Raw genomic sequence first — 24,144 nt, 5'->3', positions numbered from 1 at the left:
TCCTGCATGATTCCGTGATAATAAAGGTAAGAGGAGCAACTCTCAAAGCTGAGTGTCAGGCATCATTGTGCCAAAGCCAGTCACAAACCTGTATTTTCCTGGGTAAATAGGTTCTTCTCTCAGCAATATAGTCCTTAAAGTTTTGAAATCAAAAGTAAATGTGAACATTGTGCACTGAGTTCTATCTGCGTATGCATGCTCCCTAGAGCCCACAGTGTAAAGAAGTGTTTTCTCACATGATCACTTAGTCTACCAGCACCCACACACAGAACACTTTGACCACAGTTTCTGTAGTAAGTTTTCAGCTCTAAAGTTTAGGAAAAGTTTGTTGTACATGATGAACTTTTCTCTTCTTTTGTGAAGCTAGAAGCAAATGAGAGTATATGCAACACAAAGTTGTGCTGGCTAAAAAGCCTGCTAAATTGTCAAGTATCTATAGCTCTATAGCTCATGCCTGTAATCCTAGCTACTCAGACAAACAAAAAGCCAAACTGCTAAATTAACACTAATCACACACACACACACACACACACACACACACACACACACACACACACACCATTCACTGAAAAGTACCTCCCATGTCCTGAAAAATAATACCTTGATATTGTTCACCATAATTGGCAAGCATTGATGATGTTTTAAGAATACACAGCAGTAATACACATGGCTGAACTCAGGGTAATAAACTAGCAAATTATTCTTGAATTGCTTATTTTGTTTGTAAGAGAGGGCATATGTGAGCTTTGTAGAAAGCTCATTTCTTTACTTTGCTTGAGTATTTTATACATGCATAACTCAAAGTTCAGCTGCAGTACTCTGACTGCCGAGATCACATGGGTAACATGTGAATGGAAATAAACCCTGTAGGTAAAAGAAAGAGGAATTTGGATGGAGATCAAAGATAAGCTTCATTCCACTCTTTCCTTCCACTTTTTACTATTCCATCTAAACTTGGTATTTTATGGGACTTTTTTCTAATTCCCAGAGGAAAGGGTGTACTTAAATCACATTTGGGATTCTTTCTCTCTCCCTCTCCCTCTCTCTCGTTCTCTCTCTCTTTTAATGTGACTTGCTTTTCTCTGTAGTGACTTCAGATCAGTGTATTCTTAATAGTTAGAAAGCATCAATATCAAAGATAGAATAAACTGTTGATTTATTATTATATTTTAAAAATTATAATCATAGCCCAAGTGCAGCCACAGTATAAGCTATCTAGAATGTTTAATGATATGACTAGCAGAAATGCCTCTTTATGATTCTTAGTAATTTTTGAATAGCACTAATTACTACATGCTATTAATCTTGAATAAGACAAAGAACATTCTGAGCATAAGGGTCAAAACTTTTGAATTCTTTATTTTCCTTTTATAAGGTGGAGCTTAGTGTGATAGGTCTCATTCTTTTTTTTTTTTTTTTTTTTTTTTGCCAGTCCTGGGCCTTGGACTCAGGGCCTGAGCACTGTCCCTGGCTTCTTTTTGCTCAAGGCTAGCACTCTGCCACTTGAGTCACAGCGCCACTTCTGGCCATTTTCTGTATATGTGGTGATAGGGAACGGAACCCAGGGCTTCAAGTATAGGAGGCAAGCGCTCTTGCCACTAGGCCATATCCCCAGCGCATAGGTCTCATTCTTAAATGGCCTGTGGAAAAGACTATTCTTGGCACTATGAACTCTGCAATAAATGAGAACTAGTGAGACGCTAGAAAACAGTACAGGTTTTTAAATGTTTTCTAGAATATTTTTAAGTATTTTAAGATATGGTATGTTTACAACATGACTATTTTTGTAGTAAGTAGTAGATAGTAATTAAAAAGCTCCATTACATTTCTTTAGAAAATGATGGGGGAAAATTCATTCTGTGTATAGCTAATTTCAAGTGCTAAATCAGAACTGCAAGTCTCAGCCTTGTTGCTTCTTGCTGTGTCACTACTCCAAAAGTAAGATGGTATCAATTCATTGTTCTCAAATGAAAACAGCTAAGTTTAGGTATTGGCTCTCACTGAACATTTTACAGCCTCGTCTTTCTTTCCTTTTCAAAGACTCTGAGAACTAAGAAAAATCTAAGACTTGAAAATAGCACTGTCCCACTTGCATAGCATTCACTTCTGTATTCAAGTTTATTTTTTCAGGTGTTCAAAGCTTGATAAATATGTATGTATACATATGTTTGAACTATTATACATTTTATATGATAAGGGAAAAGTAAATTATGCTTTTCCTAACTTAGGATAATATAAAAAAGCAAAAAGTTGGGGGAACTTTCTGTTTATTTGTTATTGTTTGAACTCAAGCCCTCATACTTGCTAGATCAGTACAGTAACATTTGAGCCAAGGTCCTAGTTCTTTTCTGTTTTAGTTATTTTTCAGGCAAGGTCTCCCATTTTTGCCCTGGGCCAGTGGCAGTCAGTGATCGTCACACTCTGTGTAGTTGGGGTAAACACTGAAGCTGTTGACACCGTGGTAATCAGATCAATTACAAAATTTCCATTTGACCCAGGTTGAACATTAACATTATCTTCCTACAGAAAAGAGAGTTGAAACTTGGATCAAGTAAGGAGGAGGAAATTTGTTCTTTACCAGAATAAAGACAAGAATAACAAAAACCCAACTCAAAAGAAAAGAATAAGTAAAGTGAGAAACTTAGCTATTACTACCAATAGAAGTTATTTTGAAAAGAGAAAGAGAAAAAAGACAGACAGGAAAGCAGGAAAGAAGGAAGGGAAGGAGAGAGGTAGGGAGGGATGGAGGGAGGGAGGAAGGAAAGAAAGAAAGAAAGAAAGACAGAAAGAAAGAAAGAAAGAAAGAAAGAAAAGAAAGAAAGAAAGAAAGAAAGAAAGAAAGACAGAAAGAAAGAAAGAAAGAAAGAAAGAAAGAAAGAAAGAAAGAAAGAAAGAAAGAAAGAAAGAAAGAAAGGGAAGAAAGAAAGAAAGAAAGAAAGAAAAAGAAAGAAAGAAAGAAAGAAAGAAAGAAAGAAAGAAAGAAAGAGAAAAGGAAGAAAGGAAGGAAGGAAGGAAGGGAAGGAAGGAAGGAAGGAGAAAGAGAGAGAGAGGCAGGAAGAAAGACAGAGAGGGAGGGAAAATGGAAAAGAGAAGTAGAACCAATTGAGTTTTTGTTTCCACTAAAGTTTGCAATCAGTTCTTCAATTCCATTTTTACAATGTATGTGCTACAACCATCAAATAAACCCACAAACAGTTTTGAAAACCTTAAGAATTTAAAATGTACCTTAGAAACTAATTTCTTAAACCAAATTATAATCTATCAAGCTTCAGATATAGTTATCATACTCAGCCCAGGTGTCCATGTCAGAAAAGACTACTTCAATAAAGCATTACAGAACAGTAGCTTATAAGCAACAGAAATCTATTTCTTGTAGAGAGGTAACAGGGGTCCTAGCATGGTCAGCTTTTGGCGAGGGTCCCATACTTGGATTGAGGAAAGATGGCTTTTCTTTCTGTCTTCCAGTGGCAGAAGGAGGACTAGAATTCTCTTTCTGTGGTTACTTTTACAAAGGCATTGACTCATTTACAAGAATTTTTGCCTAATTGCACAAATATATACCTCCTACTTAGAAAGTGGATTTCAACATATGATTTTGAACTAAAAGGATGACATAAACAGACCATTTCACCAAGCTTGAAATAAAACATTTCTCCTAGTTTGCACATATAAACATTCATTATGAACGCAATTTATATAATCTCAGAAAACAGAGAAACAAGTAAGTTATGGAATCATGAGATTAAATCAGCAAAAAGAGGGAAAATTAATTGTCAAGACTTTAAGTAGGCAGTTGTTCTGGAAGAAATGGGAATAATAAATAAATATATGAGAATAAATAAAAATAAAACAATAAATAAAAATATGAGCAAGGAGTAAGATACTCTGAAAATGATTGGGAGGATATGAAATATAACTAAATAGGAATTCTCAACTTTTTCCTATCAATAGCATGTGCTTCTGTAGAAAGAAAAGAAAAGAAAAAGAACTTCTCAACTTAAACTACAAAATCCCTGAAATAAAAATATTAATATAACGTGTTAAACACATTAGATGTGTGTGAAGAAAGAAAGCATGGGCAATGAATCTTAAAAAAAGAAACATAACTCAAGACAGAACTAGATATAAGAAATATAAAAGGTGTCTTATAAAACAATGACGAGCCTTCAAAAAACAAAATCCACTTGCATGTGATTGAAACTCCAAATAAGATAAAAGAAGTAAACAATTTTATTTTAGTAAATCCAAACACTTAAGTTAAAAAGTCTAAAACAATACCATTTATCAAGTTATACAAACTATGAGTTGTCCTATAATCCTTAAAAAAAATCAAATCAGGATTTAAAAATCATCCTCAAAGGGAATACAAGACATAAATGGTTTTACATATTTGTCTGTCCAGCATTCTAGGTCAGCTAATGAAAAATATAGCCCCACGCTACATCAAAATTCAACATAGTCAACTTAAGAATGGAAAATTACAGATTAATCCCACTCATGAATGTAGGCCAAAAAACATCCTAAACAAAGCATTAATAAAATGAATCCAGCTGTGCATTAAAAAAGATGATGTATCACTAACAAGCTTATTTCACCCCACAAATTCAATGATGGCTTAACATTAGAAATATCTGTTAATGTAACTCACAATATTTCCAAATCATAGGTGAAAAAAATCCATCTAAAAGAGATAACTCAAACAAATTCTATAATCATTTAATGAAACTCAACTGAAACTACAAATAAAATGCTCCTTCCTTATACTAAAGGAAACCATTCAATAAAATGCCATTATTCATCCGCCTACTTTACAAATCACACCAAATGTTGGCCAGGATGTGACTAAACTGGAATTCTTATTTACACTACTTCTAAGTGGAGAGGTTGGGTAACAGCCTTTTGGAAATAATCTGGCATTATTTAACAAATTTTAACTCAACAATTTCAGACCAGCCTTGCATATGTGCACCAGAAAACTTCTTTAAGAATATTCATGACAACATTGTTTATAATAACAAAAGAACTAGAATTTTTATAACAATAATTACAACAATAAAAGTAGGTATCTGTCAATAGAAGGATGGGTAAATAAATTCTATAGACATAAATCCTAGAGATATAAATTGGTTTACCAGATAGTAAAGTAGTATAGCTATATGCATCGACACAGATGAGCTATTGAAATGCATAGGAAGAGTAAGTTTTTTAAAAAGCAGGAAAGCAGTTCTATGAAGTTTAAAAACAAGCAAAGGAAAGCAATAGAGTTACAACATAAACTGAAGATGCAGATTTCTTTCCACAGACAGGATTATCCAAGAAAGGCAGATAGGGAGTTTCAACAGAATTACTAATATTATTTCCTTAAGAAAGAAGATGAGTGAGCAGGTGTTCTTCATGCTGTTATACTTTATAATATGTAAAGAGATGCTATTTATGTCTTTTGCATTGATTAAATATTTCATAATAAAAGAACATCTGTAAAAATCTAATGTAATAATAAAGTATCTGGAGCTAACCTGTGTTAAGCAAATAGCAGTTTGCCTTGATACTGTTAGCAGAGTAATATTCAAGTTTTTCATCCAGATGCATACAGAATGTGTTTTGTCTTACTGCCTACTGGTGAGAAGCTATATTAATGGTACAAGTTTCATTGAGGGTGCTTCTTAACTGTGAGGTTTGGGACTTTAGTTCTCTCCTCTGTAAAACAGAGATGATAACAGGCACTTCCTCCATACAATTGTGATTATTAGATGAGTTAGCACCATAAAGTGCTGAGAAAAAAAAACAAACACAGAAAAAATGCTTAGTGTGTGTTAGGTTCTAGTGGGTCCATTTCTCTTGATTTAATACTCTGAAATGTTCTTTTTGTGTTATGGTAGGCTTTGGTCACTTGACGAAGCAACTGATGACATTAGCCAATGGGCGTGTGGCATTGGCTCTAGAAGGCGGACACGACCTCACAGCCATCTGTGATGCATCAGAAGCCTGCGTAAATGCCCTTCTAGGAAATGAGGTAAAATCTAAAAGTACAAAAGATCAGGGCAGGGGTAAAGGACCAGGGGTGTATGAATGCAGACCTTAAATTTTTTCTATAGTCTAAGAATCCACAAAGTTCAGTCCTCTTCTTACCATTAAGCATGTAGGAGAGCCTTAAATAAGAGTAATTCACGTACTATCCTGTTATAAGCTAAAATATTCTACCAGATAATATTCATGACCAACATAATATTCATTTAAATCATGTGATTTATACATTATTTACATAGCTCAAAAATGAGAGAAATAATCTTTGGTGGAGGTATAGAATGTTAATCTTCTGACTCAATCAAATTAGCACTGAATTATTTTGGGGGAGGGGACGGGGGAGCCCTGGGGGTTAAACTCAGGGCCTGGGCTCCATCCCTGAGCTTTTTTTTGCTCAAGGCTAGAACTCTACTACTTGAGCCCCAGAGCCATATATTGCCTTTTCTGTGTATGTGGCATGAGGAATCGAACTTGGAGTGTCATGCATGGTAAGCAAGCACTCTACCACTAAGCCACCTTCCCATCCTAAGCAATGAATCATTTAACAAGAAAACAATCTTAATTTTCATAAGTCTTAAATTGTTTTGAAATTGATTTAACAATCCTACAGAGCCCCCCATACTTACAAAGTATGTAATATTTCCATTTTGCAATGATGATGAATCTCAAAAAGGTTGAAATACCCATCAAAACTTGAGTAGCCAGAATGAATTAGACCTTGAATCTAAATAGCCAGAGGTCCTTTTTCTTTCTTTCTCTTATCACATAACTGTATTGGAGCATATTTTTCTGACCACACTACAGACTTCCGATGCAATTGCTGTGAAGTTTATGTTCAGATCAAGACAATGTTTTCCATGGATTAATTCAAACAGAAAATATTTCAAAATTTACATATCAGTCTAGCTACTTTACATGGCAAATATGTGAGAGTGTTACCACCATTTTATATATCTTGCATTTCTTTTGTTGTCTTCAAACATGATGTTTCTTCTGAAATAAGTATACATAAAACAGAAGTCTTTTAAAATTTTTTATCATTTATATTATAATTTGTGTATTTGTGTGTGAATGTGTGTATGTGTGCGTATGTGAATGTGCTCCATCATGCCAGCTCTGAGGCATAGGTGATGTCTCTGAGCTGTTTTGCTCAGGGCTGGCACTCTGGCATTTGACATACAGCTCGACTTCTGGTTTTCTGGTGGTTAACTGGAGATAAGAGCTTTACAAACTTTTCTGCCCAGATTGGCCTCAAACTTCGATTCTTAGATCTCAGCTTTCTGAATAGCTAGGATCATAGGTGTGAGTTGCTGGCATGTGGCCTTGGACATACTATTTTTAATGGTAACTCATATCTTTGCCTGTAGAGTTGTGGGGAAAAAACTTTTTCACATAACTTTTATTCTCATCATTATCTTACAAACCAACTGCTTTAACAGGATCTTTTTGACAGATTTATTGAAGTATACTTTTAATTTTTTAAATATTAGAAAAATTGTAAGCACTGCTCAATACATAATTCTCTGGTATAATTATAGAATACACAATTATACAATGGGTGTAATTACTTAATGATTAGAATCAACAGTGGACTGCTGTTTCAGATCACACATAATTTAAGGTGTCAAATATTTTCCAAATAGTCTGTGATGTTTTTAAGCCAGTAATGTCAAATAGGATGTTGGATTCTGTGTGTGTGTGTGTGTGTGTGTGTGTGTGTGTGTGTGTATTGTATATCAATAAAGGAGTGAAAAATAAGTACTGTGTTTATTTTATCAGTTAATGCTGGGCTGTAAGATTGACCACTGGATAACTATTGTTTTGCAAGGTCATGTATATTCTCCAATAAAATATTTGATTCTAAATACTTTGGAAACATTTCAGAGAAGTAGACTTTAATATTTGAGTTATAAAGGCTTACACCAGATGTGCACAAAATCAGAATGGGTTATGGGTTGTGGCTCCATAAATGATTGACCGGCTCAAAAGGAAATATTAACCTGGCTACAAAAGCAAACTACTTTTCTGCATATGTGGAAGGAAATTACAGCTTTCAATGGCTCTCTTTAAATACATCCATTCGAATCAAAATATCTCTTTTGGATTCTGTACTTGGCCCAGCTCTATTCTGTCAAGGATGGAATAATTTCTCTTATAATCTCATTCTTTTGTGGCTGGGAATATGGCCTAGTGGTAAAGTGCTCACTTCGTATACATGAAGCCCTGGGTTCGATTCCTCAGCACCATATATATAGAAAAAAGCCGGAAGTGGCACTGTGGTTCAAGTGGTTGAGCAAAAAGTGGTTGAGCCTTGAGCAAAAAAGAAGCCAGGGACAGTGCTCAGGCCCTGAGTCCACGCCCCAGGACTGGCAACAAAAACAAACAAACAACAACAACAAAAAAAACACCTCTTTCTTTCTTTAAGGATGGTCAGTTACAGAAAGGAGTAAAAAAGTCATTGACTAATCTTAATCCTGCACATGTTGGTGTAGATAAAGCTTAGGAATAAAAAAATAAATAAACTGTAAATAATAATGTAAATAACTGAAATGAAAATAATAACGTGATTTTTGGTTAACATTTACTATTTAATTGACTTTAATTTACTGGATATAACTCTGATCCAGTGGTTTTAGTGAAATAAGCCCCACCTTGTCTTTTGGTTGACCACTTTCAATTTTATAAATGCAACCTAAAATTGCTCATTATGAACGAAAGAAAGGGAAACTTAACTAATCTGTGTATTTCTGTATTTTCTGTACTATTTCTTAAGGATATAAACAAGAATATAGATTTTTCATAATTGCTTTAAGCTAATAGAATAGGGATATTAAACATTGAAAGATAAATTTCACTGTTTCATATCCATCCTCACACAGAGGAGGAAAAACTGTGAGACAGAAGGATTTCTAAAATGAAAAATGGAATAAAAATACAAACGTGTTGTACATTATAATTCATTTGGAAAAAGGAAATGAAAATGTAATACTTGAAACAACTTAAGAAACAAAGAGTTCTTCTCACTTTCATTGACAATATAATTTATAATTCAAGGTCTGGTTTATGGTGCTTTTTGCAGGTCAAAGATCATCATGACTACACTCAATTTTTAAATTTCATTTCTTGAGAAAAAATAATATAGAAGGCACATTGCATTCACCTCACTATTTTACAAAGTGCCTACACAGAGTTTACATAGCAGTTTTATGTGATAGTCTCTAGGTAAGAAAATTAAAAAGAAGTCTTTCGTAAGCCAATTACTGCAATTTCAAATTCCAACTTCCCTCCAAACCCCCTTTCAAGTGATTAATAGAGCAATTATAACTTATTATCTGGGATTTCACTTTTACAAACAACAAAATGTAGTGAAGTTTGAGCTTAAAACATTGGCAGAACCCATTCTGGCTTCTCAACACTGAACATGCAATTGAACTCAAATTAGAAAGGTCAAGAAGGCCCTTTTGAGGGACTCTGCACTTTGTCAGATGTATTTATTCATGTGCAGAGGATTAGAATTCATAAACATTTTGCCAGTTTTTTGAATGCTATTTCTTTTCCTTGTTGTTCTTGGCTGGGTCATGTCAATACAGCAAAATGCTGTTCCTTATAGTTTGTGATCAGCAAAATGATATGTATTACATAACCCAAAGGAATTGTAAAGTCAGCAGGAACTGTTGGCCCAAGATTTCAGTGTAGGCACATACATACATGGTACCAAAAACCTGTTCCTTTACAAATCAAGTTATCTGAGTACTGTACCCAAAACAGACATTTTCTTCTTTTTCAATCTTTGTATCTCAGACTGATCTTTTAGAAAAACATCTCCTAACTCTTCTTTTAAGAAATATGCACAGGGTCAGTCAAAATAATCTACTATTGGATTAAAGCTAATTTGAGCATGGTACAGGAAATTCCTAGAGGCAACTGATTTTGAAGACATAGCAGAAGTCCATTTTTCCCCTTTTACTTGGCAACATTTAAAACTTAAATTTATCAGTCCAATCGGTGAATAATGAATATTTTTTAACCTTTTCACGGAAGAATTTAGAAACACCCGCTTGGAGTTTGCAAGAAATTGAAGTGCATATCTAAATGAGAAGAATCATGAGGTTGCTTGGTGAATCTGAAAGGATGCTTCTGTGATTACTCACTTGAGTTAAGGATTATTTATAGAAACCTGTGTGATATTCCCCCAGAGAATTTGATTTGAGTAATCTGTGTTGGAGCTAGTTGGCAAACAATGTCACAGTTGTTTTAATGCCACATATGCAAAGCCAATTAGTAGCACCCTAGGTTGCTTCCTCTGAAAGAAATTTTCTTAAGAGGTGAGAAAACCTTTAAGCAATTGCCATCTCTATGGAATCCAAAAGGAAAACAAAAGAAATCTTCAAGCAAGTAAGGGAGAGGAGAAGACCTAATTGTGGTAGAAATGAAGACTTGGTAGTGAGTTGAGAATACAGCTGTTAAAAGACCACCTGTCAAAACAGAATACATGATGATTTTAAGAGACAGAGACAGGCAGACACACAGAGACAGAGAAAGGGAGAGAGACAGACAGAGACAGAAAGAGTGAGAGAGCAAGAGAGAGAGAGAAACACACACACACACACACAGAGAGAGAGAGAGAGAGAGAGAGAGAGAGAGAGAGAGAGAGAGAGAGAGAGAGAGAAAGGACCTACTGTGTTAGAAGCCTTGATAGTGAGTTGAGAGCATGGCCTTTTACCTTTAAAACAATAATGATGGTTTTAAGGGAGAAAGATACAGACATACAGACATACAAACACACAAAGACAGAGGGAAGGAAAGGAAATAGAAAGGGAGGAGGAGGGAGAGAGACAAGACAGAGACAGAAGGGATAGAGAGACAGGGAGAGACAGACAGAGACAGAGACAAAGAGACAAAGAATATTCTCCCAAGCTATTGAAATGATGCTCCAGACTCTAGTGATGAAAATTCAGGACTAAAGAGAATGTGAACTCCTGATTTCCCTCAGGCTTCTAAAAATCTCATATCTGATTTCCTTTCCTTTCCTTCCATTTCCTTCCTTCTTTGTCTCTCCTTCTTTCCCTTTTTCTCTGCATTTCTTTCCCAAAACTACTGTCTCCTGTTGAGTATGCCCAGCTGCTTTCATCTGACTTGGATTTCACAAACAGTGGCTAAACTTAGTGATTGTGTTTGTTGATAATCTTTTTAGGATGACTTTTTGCTCTAAAGCAGCTGAAACTGTCTCTTGAACTGACTCTAGTAAGTGTTGACAACCACCCCTGAGGTGAAACCTGGAGTTACTGTTGTCCAAGTTGCTCATCAGGGGTCTGTTTGCATTGGATTTTGAGTAGGGAAATTGTTTTGCCATCTTTTTCATCCTTTAGATTATGTATGGCTGGGGAATTGGTGTGAATCTGGGAAAGCTTACAAGCTCCGAAATACTTGCAATTCATGAGAAGAACAGAACACAGGGAAGAGTACATAGTATGCTGGAATGATACTTTCCCTTGGTCTTCTTTTAGGCTTTGAAGTTATTTACATATTCTGAAAGAAGTTGTATGGATAATCTGAAGACAGTACAACTGTTTTGAAAGTACATTATTTGAAGATACTTTCCAGTGTGGATATGGTCTCTGTGATTTCTTATATGCAGTAATGCTTATAAGAGGATGAACCATGTGTTTCAGTGAATGCCAAATGAGCCACACATGTGAGGAAAATATAGAACTTTGTGCAGGGGGCTGGGAATATAGCCTAGTGGCAAGAATGCTTGCCTTATATACATGAGGCCCTAGGTTCGATTCCTCAGCACTACATATATATATATATATATATATATATATATATATATATATATATATATATATATATATATGGCCAGAAGTGGCACTCTGGCTCAAGTTGGCAGAGTGCTAACCTTGGGAAAAAAAAAAAAAGCCAGGGACAGTGCTCAGTCCCTGAGTCCCAAGCCCCAGGTCTGGCAAAAAACAAAACAAAACAAAACAAAAAACACAAAAAAACTGCATTATGCAGTTTGCTTGTGCTATGTTTCTTTAGGGCTTTCAGTTGTTAAAGGGGTGTAGGCTGGAAACTTGTATACTTCAGTTAGGATTACTTATAAAAGAGTTTTGGGATAGTGAAACAAAGATATTATAGTATTAGTTTATCTGATCATTAATTTAGTAGCTTTTACTTAGGAATCTGTTTTATACCCAGAAGTCATACTCAAGTTATAGTAAAACTACTATAATAAAATTGATTAGTGAGCGTATTTTAGAATTATTTACTTTTGGCTCTAGGGATGCAGCACTATTTGAGAGGAAGTAATCTTGATTTGGATTAAACAAAAGAGATTTTGATAAGCTGATTCCCAAGGAAAAGAGTTATCACTTAGTAGAAAAGTGTCAGTGAAGAGAAAAGACTTCCTGGAATTGTGTTGATTCAATCTGGAATGGGTTGTTTTGTTTCTGTTAAAGAAGAGGTTATGCTGGTTGAAACAAAGAGAGAGTATGGCTAGAATTTTATAATTCAGTAGATGTTTGTGAAAAAGATGGACATTCTGGACAGATAACTCATGAAGCAACAACCATAATCTTTCCACAATGATTGAGCAAAGGCTATTCATAGTCTGAATTATCCAACAAATTTCATTCATTATTCCCTTTCCAATAAATTGCTGTACTTTCTTCACTTTTAGGTGTTTATTTTTAATTACATAGTTAGACATATATTTAAATATGTCATCCTGTGAAAATGATCCATAAATGGAAACTGTGATTCTAATAGGAAACAAACCTTTGTAGTCTTTCTCTCTTCATTCATTAGTTGATATATTGTGTGGCCTACATTCCTTTGAACCATAGTAGTTTTCATAAGATTCAATTAATAGACTAAGACCCATGGTAATAGTCACATAGCCTACCTCACTGGTCTCTTCTATCTTATGTGAGGAATCCCCACAGTATTTTCTATAAGCTGAAAGACCATAGCTTTTCCTTCACATCTGGTCCTCCCAAGCACTACTCTTGTGTAATGTGTTAAACTTATATAACTGTTGTTGATAAGAGATGTTTCTTTATTGCTAAGCTTATAATCCACACATAGATTGGTTGCAGGAAGACAATCAGAATAATCTCAATAATCTTGAAAGTATAGTCAGATTGATTGTATAGTCAGATTGTCAATAAAATCTACTCTAATTTCTGTTCTCCCTTTCTGCTCTATTCCGTCAAGGACGTTAGTGACTTTAAACATACAAAAAGATTTTGGTTTTGTTCCCTCTTTTTAAAATGTTCTAGTTATCTTTAAGTAGTTGAACAAAAGAGTTGCCACTTAATAAAGCAGTTTACAATACAATGCATTTTGATCAATGTTACCCCTTTCAACAATCTCACCCATATGTCCCAGCCCTCTGCCCCACTTTTCTTAATTGGATTCTTAACTGCATTCTCTTTCCTTTCTCCTCTTCATTCGTCTATCCCTGTCCCCTCCACCCTACTCCACACCTCTTTCAGGTTTTCTGGTGTTTATTTTGTTGAATTCTTGTTGAACTTTGACTTTACCTTTCTAAAATTTTCCACTGATTGTGTTCTCCCTTGAATCTACCATATTTCATTCACTACATTTGTATACACTTGCATACCACCTTATGCATATTATTATTAGTTTGTAAGCTAATTCTAGGATCCTTATATGAGAGAAAGAAACCTGCATCTTTGGTCCCCCTGGGCCTGACTAACTTCATTAATATAATATTTTCTGGTCTTTCCATTTCTTTTTTTTTTGGCCAGTCCTGGGCCTTGGACTCAGGGCCTGAGCACTGTCCCTGGCTTCTTCCCGCTCAAGGCTAGCACTCTGCCACTTGAGCCACAGCGCCGCTTCTGGCCGTTTTCTGTATATGTGGTGCTGGGGAATCGAACCTAGGGCCTCGTGTATCCGAGGCAGGCACTCTTGCCACTAGGCTATATCTCCAGCCCTGGTCTTTCCATTTCTTTACAAATGATACAGTATCTTTCTTTCTAAAAGATGAGTAAAATTCCATTGTGTATTGGTACCACATTATCTTGATCCATTCGTACATTGAGGCACATCTGGGCTGACTCCATACCTTGGCTATGGTGAATAGTGCTGCAATGAACATGGCTGTGCTGGTAGCTTTACTGCATCCTGGTTTGTGGTCTTTTGGATGAACAACCAGGAGTGGAATTGTTGGGTCATAGGGTAATTCTATTTTAGGTCTTTTTTTGTTTGTTTGTTTTGTTTTGTTTTATAACCTCCATACTGCTTTCCAGAGTGATTGAATAAGTTTACATTCCCATCAACAATGTAATAACATTCCCTTTTGGCCACATCCTTGCCAGCATCTGTTACTGTTTTTTGTCTTGATAATGACCATTCTAACTGGAGTGAGGTGGAATCCTAGTGTTGTTTTGAGTTGCATTTCAAAAGAGTTATTTTTAAGAATGTCCCACTCATGAAACACAGTATGGATAAAATTATAACCATATTTACTTATGCAATCAAATTAAACATATACAACGAATTGCAGACTTTTTAATACAATTATTTTAACAAGAGTTGAGTTTCCACCATAAATTTCTCCTCAACAGGGAATTGATCATAATTCATCAGCTCCTAAGGTCAAGTCCAGATCACAGTCTGCTTCTCTATTGTCTTAGTTTTCATCATCATATCTTCCACAGTTCCTTTGAACCTGAAAGATAATCCTTTGTAAAATTTGAACACCACAGCTATTTTACCTTCCCCATGCTTATTATGTATTATATTATATTATTTTTTTGCTTTGTATAAAATTTCAAATCATGTCCCATACTAGTTTTAGATTTCTGTGATTTAAAAATAATTTGTAATTTAATTACATTTGAATTTTTTTAATTGCATAGGATTCAGTTTCCTAAACATGATGATAAAATGCCAATGGGGAATTCATCGAAATAAAGCTTAGAATAAATTATTTTTGAAAAAAAGATAATCCTTTATGGAGTTTTCTGAGTTGATTTGAATGTTGTAATGATATTTAGGAACATGATATGTTTCTCTTGCTGCAAGGCATATAATCTCACCTTTTTTTCTTAAGTGCACCATAATATAGTTGGTAGAACTTGGCATGAAAATGCAGATTTGGTATTCCTTATTACCTCTTTCATTCACAAGTGATAAATGTTCTGGGTGCCATTAATTCACACCTGTAATTATAGCTACTCAGGAAGCTGAGATTCATGGATAATGATTTGAAGCAGCCTGGACAGGAAAGTCTATGAGACTCTTATCTCCAGTTAATCACAAAAAAGCTGGAAGTGAAGCTGTGGCCCTAGTGGTAGAGCATTGCCCTTGAGTATAACAAGTTCATGAACAGTGCCAAGGCCCTGAGTTCAAGACTTAGGACCAGCAAACACACACACACACACACACACAGATAAATAATTGTGTATGTAAAAAATCTAAAACATTTTCCTTTAAATTATGAATTGAGATGTAAGGTTAACAAGTTTGTTGATAAATTAAAATTCAATGAAAATTTAAAATAATTTATTTATATGCCAGTCATGTCAGAATAAGAGTTAATAATACACTACTTTTCTGTGCCCAGTTAATATTAGAGGAAATGGAGTGAACTAATATAAGATACTGATATGGAAAGTATTAACTTAATATGCTTTCAAGAGAATTTTATATGCTATTTACAAATCTCTATAGAACTAAAATTATCTCCAAAAATCTTAAATAAAATTATAAATACATCTAGATACAATTTGTACACACACATATATAATAAAAGACTCATCTAACATATCAAATATCTAGAATACATTAGTCTAAATTGTGATGCTATACATTAAACTGTAAATACATTAGCAGTGTTAATAGATTACTAATGAATTAAAGATACACCATACACATGAATTACTATCTCAACTCTCCACAAGTTTTCTCATTTCACTTTGTCTTCATCCTGTTGATTTTTAGTCCTGCTTAACTGTTTTTTTCCTCTTTTCTTTTAATAATTGCCATTGGCACTTAGCCTACATTTTTGTTTCTTTTCGCTTTGTCTACATTTCTGAGCTGGAGCAAAACCTATTTACATATCAAGCACCTCTGCCAAGGTATAGGAGTAAGTAACTGTATGGAAGGTACTTAGAAGGTACTCAGATCTACCTTAGGAAACAAGAATTATCACTGACTTTCACCCTAAAACTGTTTTTGATTATATCAGGACAACCATAAGGAAGAATCTATGTCTCTTAGGCTAGCTGTAAAGAGCAAATGAAGTCCAGGTCTTTATGTTTTCTTTCCAGCAATCCTTTCTTCCTTTGTTCTACCTTTTATTAATGCTTGCCATATGCCAGGTTTGGTCCTTGTTTCTAAATGGCTCTCATCAAAACACAGAATGATGGACTCAGCTGACATGATATAATGTGTTTAATAAATAAGAGTATTTGCCAGGACAGATGCCATGGAGGTGGAAGCAATTTGCTCTATCAGAATTGGAGAAATAGACAATAATTGTACTGTTTTTTGAATGATTAGTAAGATTTGACCAATTCAAAGAAGAAAAGAGAAAACAGAAATCAGAGGGAATAGTACTAACAATAAAAAAAAATAAAGAGGTATTAAAATACTTGGCATACGAGGGAAAACTTCAAAACATAACCGAAAAGCTAACAAGAGTGCTTAATAGGTCCTTTGCTTTTTTGATGTATATACATCCAAGCTCATGTACCTGTTATATTTTTTATTTTTTTCTATTTTTTTTGGCCGTCCTGGGCCTTGGACTCAGGGCCTGAGCACTGTCCCTGGCTTCTTCCCGCTCAAGGCTAGCACTCTGCCACTTGAGCCACAGCGCCGCTTCTGGCTGTTTTCTGTATATGTGGTGCTGGGGAATCGAACCTAGGGCCTCGTGTATCCGAGGCAGGCACTCTTGCCACTAGGCTATATCCCCAGCCCACCTGTTATATTTTTAAGGACTTTATTTAGATTCTCTTTTCTTTTGTTTTGAATTATGAAACTATCAGTGAGCTGATTTTCATGTCTCATGAGTACTCAATGTTTTAATACTCTTAATCAAGAGCTTTCTCCAAAATTTTCCCTTGACTATACTATCAATGGATCCTAGCCAAGCAAAATGGTTTTTCATGATTTCAGTGATCTGATTCTAAAGAACATGAAAATGACTTATTCACAAGATAATAGTCACAATTTTATGGTATTTAAAAATAGCTATGGAAATTAGAAACCGCATGGTATGCACAATGGAGCAAACATCTGAATAGTGTCGATACACTATCCTAACTTTCTCTAAAACATGTAGAAAAGTAAGTTTCCCTGTCATAGAGTCTGAAATTCTGTATGCATAATTGCTTTAGGTAAAGGTTGTGTTTTAAACCTTACATAACACTAGCTGGACCATAAGTTGTGTTCAAATTAACTAATATATTTTAATACCTCCATCACAATTACTCTTATTTAGCAGAATTGCTCAACAGGAATGGTATGATAGATGATATACTAGCTCTTATGTTTGCATATGCACATCTTACTAAAAATTTTTATCTACAGAAGGTCTCTGGTTTGCATAAATTTCCTTATGCATATTTTAATAATTTTGATTAAAGATGGTCACTGGTGACATAAACCTGTAATCTTAGCTACCCAGGAGGTAGCCAAACTAAATACCTAATATATCTTGCCTACACATTCTTATATCTTACTCCAGATTTATAGAAAAAAATACTATTTATTTAGTATTATTTCATTAGTTGGTTATTAGATTAATAATAACAACCAATACTCATAAATATTTATCAAATGGATGCTTTAATCAGATGGTTTTAGTGCTTAAAATTCTGATGATTAAATCAACAAACCCTCTAAAAAAACACAACTCAATTCTGTGGTCCCTCCATTCAAGGTTTTAATTTTATGAAAACAGAACCTAAATGCTACTTGCCTTCTTGCCAGTAGTTTTACCTATTGCCTTCTCTGCATAGGTACCAGAGGCAAAATAAAGTACCTACATTGAGAGCTTTCTGAATTCAACTCTCTGTGTGTATAGTCCAATAAAATAAATTAAGGCAATTTACTGAAAGTTAAATCCTCTCAATGACATTCAACTAAAATATACAGGGAAATGGCTTGGAAGGCTTATATGATCAATTTAATTGCCTTAATTCCCTGAGTTGCTTTTGTAAGTAGGCACCACTTTACAATATCTGACTGAAGATTCCAAATCATGAGTTTAGTTGTATTTTTACGTTTATTCTTAATCCCCTGAACCACCCATAATTTCTATATAACTTAAGTCTTAAAAATAGCCCACATTGTGATGTTTGAAAAAAAAATGTTTTCTTGTTATTTTCCTTGGTGGCATACTGGGGTTTGAACTCAATGCTTCATGCTAGCTAGACAGGAGCTCTACAGAGGACTGAGTATGCTTTCAGCCCTTTTTGCTCTGGTTAATTTTGAGATAGGATCACACTGTTTGCCTGGGCCAACTTAGACTTTACAGTTCCTGCAGTAGTTGGAATGACAGGTTTATGCTATCATTCCTAGTTTTGTCTGTTGAGATGTCAATCTCACTAACATATTTTGCCTGGACTGGCCAACAATTGTGATTCTTCTGATCTCAGCCTCCCAGGCAGCTTAGATGAACGGATGTATACCAAATATTGAAGTTAGGATTTTGCTTTTGTGGTAAACTGCCTGTAGCTTTCTTTCCAATTACAGAACCTTTCAGTTTATCCATATTTTTACTCTGAAATCAGAAGGAAGGTTTTTTCTTTTTTTAAACTATGTTGACATCATCTCACGAATGTGTTTTTAAAATCTGAACGGAGGCAATGTTTGAAAATACTTAATTGGTGGAACCTGCCCGAATGATATCAAACATTATTTTACCTAAGTGCTGAGAAAGAAGTGAAAGAAAAGATTACTTATGAGTAAGATGGATCACGTAACCCTACCTAATTCTTCAGCAAGAGTTTTCCAATTGACCTCACCTTATGACTCAAGAGTTCCTCTGACTTGAGAGAATGTTACAAGGACAGCATATTCTTGAAGATAGGATCTGAAATTTCAAAGTTTGAAGGAACAACTTTAACAAATTTTAAGAGTTTAAGGTTTCAGAACATTTCACTAACAGGAGTGCTGGTGCTTGCTTTTTATCCCCCTTCTTTCCTCTCACCAAACTGTATTGCACACAAATCTTTTGATGTTTAAAATGGTTTTTCTTTGGCAGCTAAGAAAAACACTGTGGAAAATTATATTGAGTGAATTTACCCATGTGTAAATATCCCTAAGCAAGTGCATTATCCTGTGGCATCTGGAAGAAAGGTGCTATTGTTTTAGATTCTGTGATTGAAGTATAGAAAAATCATTTCAGAGAGATCCTGGGGGTGATTTGTTCACTTGTGCCTGGAAACTTGTAATCCCTGGGGGTTTCTAGTCTTTATAGTCTTTCTTATCCATGGAGAAACATGGATGAGTTCATGCTTTGGAACACCAAGTGACAACAATCCCACACATGCCACCATGTTCAAACACCAGTTTTTATTTAAGAACTTTAAGCTTTCTAGGAAAAAAATTTGTTGATGTTTTCATCAATATTCTTTTCCTTGCTTTCTGGGTCACAATAACTACATGATTTATTTTGTTTGCAAGAATCCTGCTATATATAAAGCTCATCACCATGCATTACCCGACTTGGTCCAAACAAATACACTCCAAAACTTATTTCAAGCACCTCTTCATTTCATTCTTTAGTTTAATTTTATTATCAAGGTTATGTACTGAGGGGTTACAAGTTTGACAGGAAATATACTCACTATCTTATATATCTAATTATAAACTCTTCATTTCTTGCAAAGCAGTATTTGCTGAGATTCACCATGAAAAATCAGTGTAATTCCAGAAGATCATGGGAGATTTACAAGACAGGAATTTGTCCTGGGCTTACAGGCGGACATCAGCATCAGCCAAGTTATGAAGAAAGAAGTTAAATAGAACTATGCAATTATTTTACCTTTAGCTTTATTTGATTTTTTCTATGACTTTATTCAATGGATAAGAGAAGCTGTCTAATGGTTTTCCAGTATAAAGTGTTTAAAGTTGTAAGGTGGTTGGATGGAAAGAATACTGCCAAAGTATGAATAATTTGCTGACAGTTTCCAAAACGTCCCTGAGATTTTTGTTTGCAGGGCCCAGCTGTGTATACAGACATGATGGAATTTGGTTTGTGAAGAACCTACACAAATTACATAAATAACTCAGATTTTAAATGACTAATATACAGACATGCACCTGCTTCATGGACTTCATAGATTAATTTCATGACCAATAGAAAAGCCCCTTGGAATTTAATTACATGGGTGCATAAATGAAAATAAGACTGGCTACACTTTCAGAACTAATATGAGCAAAAAAATTTCACTGTTCCTGGAGAAGGCTTGTCCTGAGTAAGCTTTTCAATTTGTTTTGCGTCAGAGATACTATCAGTCACAATATTCTACTCACATTCTTATCTACTCTCCTTGCAGCTAGAGCCGCTTGCTGAAGATACTCTCCACCAATCCCCAAACACGAATGCTGTTGCTTCTTTACAGAAGATCATTGAAATTCAAAGTATGTCTTTAAGATTTTTTTAAATCTCTGGTCCAGTAAAATGATTGGAAATTATATTAAGAACTATAGCACAGAGATGTACAATAGTTATGATCATTTGTACATACATTCCTGCCTAATATTTTGTTACATTGCTTTTCTGTTGCAATCTAATCTGACACTGAGGATATAACTCACTCATCATATATTCTGCATATTAAGATTTCTCCCCCTACCCCACTGCTACTGCTGACCATGTACCTAGAACAATGAAGCAAATAAATTGTGGTGGTGTAATCCAATCTTAAATAAGAGTAATTTATGTCCTGAGGATGTTGGAACTTATCCATTATTTCCTGGTTTTTATGTTTGCAGGAGAGGTCAAATTTAATGACAAAATTTCATTATGAAAAAATCCAGCTTAGTAAAGCAGGATAATTCAGAGATAGTGTATGATCAAACTCCCTTCCCAGACATCCAAACTACATGTTAGCATAAAGAGAAAATTTTGGTACCCTGGATATTGTATATATGCTTATCAGAACTAGGGAATGGAAGGGGAACATCAAAATTGAGAGACAAAGGGTAAAAGGCAAACCAATGCAACAGCAATACTTACAAGACAATATGCTGTAAACTAACTGTACAACTGGGGGGAAGAAGGATGGGGATGGGGAGAAGGTGAGAGAAAAATGAAGGAGGAAGTAAAAAATTTGATAAGAAATGTACTCACTACCTTACGTATGAAACTGTAACCCTTCTGTACATCACATTGACAATTAATTAATTAATTAAAAATAAAAAAGAGAAAAACTAAATTAAAAACACATTAAAGAGGAATTAAGAAAACCCTCCTTTCCTGTAGAAGCATTTCTGCTTGTTTTGTTTTGTTTTGTTTTGTTTTGTTTTTTGTTTTGCCAGTCCTGGGCCTTGGACTCAGGGCCTGAGCACTGTCCCTGACTTCTTTTTGCTCAAGGCTAGCACCCTGCCAATTGAGCCACAGCATCACTTTTGGCCATGTTCTATATATGTGGCACTGGGGAATCGAACCCTGGGCTTCATGTATACAAGGCAAGCGCTCTTGCCACTAGGCCATATTCCCAGCCCACTGTAGAAGCATTTCTAAAACAACACGAAGGGAACCACTTTCTGAGCATCTTTTGGAGGCCTGGCCTTTGGTTCTTGGTAATAATGTGAAGATATGGATGTCTGTGTAGATGCATTACCATTCCTCTGGTACTGTGTATGTTCACAAATGATCCCAGACATTACTCAGAATAACCTCTCACCTGAATCCCATTTATGTCTGGATTGTGGCCATATTTACTTGTGAAACATTTACTGGTGGTTTGTCATTAGGAAATAAACTTGAATTTCAAAGATTTCCAGAAAAAAGGAAAATAAGTATTCAAATATTGGGGAAACAACTCTGGAACATGGGCAGGGTAAAGTAATTAAGAGACACTTCCAAAGGAGAATGTAGGTGATTCACAAACTTGAATAGAAAGCCTTGCCACTGGGCTGTCTTGATTCTACTAAGGGCAGATTAGGAGGATCCATAAAAAAAAAACTGTCTTTCCATATCTCAAGGAAATAAGTTTTCAAGTGAGCTTTGAGAGAATTCAACTGCCATTCATCAACATGCAATACAATGCCCCCTAGTAGGTGGCTTCTATCTATCACCTAAATATTCTTTTATTTTTAGATTTTTTTGCTTTCATCTTTTAAAATTGTTACTATAAAGGTGAAGTGCGGAGTGGTTACAGCTATATAAGTCAGGTAAAAAGCACATTTCTTTTGGACAATATTACCCCTTACCCAGTTTTTCCCTTCCGATCCCACCCACAAATTTTATAGTTCATTTTCAACATAATCTCTAGTGAGTACCACTGCTGCATTTGTTTACCTTTTGTCCTTCCATTTCTATACCCCCTTACCCTCCCAAATGATCTTAGATTTCTTTTGCCATTGAATTTACAGAATGTTATCAGGCATTGTTTTTACATATCTTCTGAACATATTGTTTCAATAAGCATTTCTAAGTATTTACTTATTACATGTCAAAAGGAAGACAAAATTTCTGGCATCAAGTTTACTCTTCAGTGAGTAAGAGGAAAGAAGTCAACATGTCAGTCACATTTTTTTGTTTCTAAGATCAAGCATCTGAAAGGTATATCTGAGAGGGAGGGAAAATTTTATTTTGGCTCTTGGCTTCAAAGGATGCAGTCCAAGGCTGCTTCTTTCTGTATAGACTTGGGCAAAATATCACAGGGTAGGAACTTGTGGCAAAGGACTTTTTTTTTTTAACCTCATGGGAGACAGGAGACAAGAAAGAGAAAGGAAGCAGGAAACAGGTATAACCTTTAAAATCATGCCTTCTGGGACACACATTCTAGAAATCACATTTAGTCCAGGTCCATGAATCCCTATAATCAAAACAGTTCAATAGCCCAAATTCAAAGCCTCCTCTGTGAGTCAATGAAGTTCCGTTTGTGAGCCCTTACAAGGAAAACAATACAAAAAACCAAGTTACATAGTTCCAGGATACAATGGAACAGGTTAAATATTCCCATTCCATATGGGAAAAAATGGGGGACTAGCAAGACTTCCAAAACACGGAAGAGAAAACATTAGATCCTATAGCACCATATTGGGAACCTGGGGTATATGATTTCATAATGTAAGCTCCAGGCGGATTGAGTAGGCTTGCTGCTATGGTCTGATCATTTCTTTCTCTTAGGCTGGCCTCACTCATTACCTGCAGCTTTCATCTGTACAAAGTCAACCTCCTAAGGTCTTCACTGAAGACTATGCTTCACACTCACAATTTTGTTTTTGATTTTGTCTTTGTTTTTTTCACTCATTTTTCTCTTAAGGGCTATGGTAAGGACTCTGACCCTGACACACATTGTTTGGGCTCACATGTGTTCTTTTGAAATCTGAGTGGAAGCCTCCACAATCCCATAATTCTCAGAGTTTGCGTGCCTGCAGAACTAGCATGATGTGGACAATGCCAAAGACTGCTTCTTGCGTGGAATGGTAAATGGCTGGCTCTCCTTGGGCATCAGCCTCTGAGTACCTAGGCAACTGAGAGTCACGAGACACCTGCTAGGGAAAGAATTTCCTAGATGGCTTTGTGTGAGAAAATTGCCCAGAAGGCATTCTTCCCTCAAAGCAAAGTCTTTTAAAAGAGTTAAAACCTTTACCCTAATGATCTTGGAATGGTTGGGGTCTGGCCTGAGATATCCTTAAGGTGTCTTTCTTGTTATCCTAGTGGATTTCATTGTTATCCTAGTGGATTTCATTTTAGCAGCACTAATTTCTGTAGTAACCATGTCTTCCTGGTCACTGTCTCTAAACATACTTCTTTCAAGTGGTATCCTAACACTTGAGCTAGACCTTCAGTTACTGCTTTTTCATATTAATTTGAAAAAAATATTGTGACTCTCAATTTTGATCCTCAGATCTGGTCCCCTAAATAGCTAAGATTGTATGCATGGGCCACCAGTGCTGAGAAAG

The 24,144-nt window shown here is 35.3% G+C and overlaps 1 protein-coding gene across 1 annotated transcript in view; it reads left to right on the top strand.

Annotated features, from left to right (window-relative positions):
* Hdac9 (histone deacetylase 9) overlaps positions 1 to 24,144 on the top strand; it is an 805,515-nt gene that overhangs the window by 749,646 nt on the left and 31,725 nt on the right. Inside the window, exons 23-24 of the mRNA XM_048339733.1 lie at positions 5,880 to 6,013; positions 20,562 to 20,646. Coding sequence (XP_048195690.1) covers positions 5,880 to 6,013; positions 20,562 to 20,646 — 219 coding nt within the window. The remainder of the gene's footprint in view (positions 1 to 5,879; positions 6,014 to 20,561; positions 20,647 to 24,144) is intronic.

Source organism: Perognathus longimembris, chromosome 2 (genome assembly GCF_023159225.1).
Source record: "Perognathus longimembris pacificus isolate PPM17 chromosome 2, ASM2315922v1, whole genome shotgun sequence".
NCBI lineage: Eukaryota > Metazoa > Chordata > Mammalia > Rodentia > Heteromyidae > Perognathus > Perognathus longimembris.
Note: the sequence above shows the minus strand (reverse complement) of the source record. Positions and strands in the feature narration are given on the sequence as shown.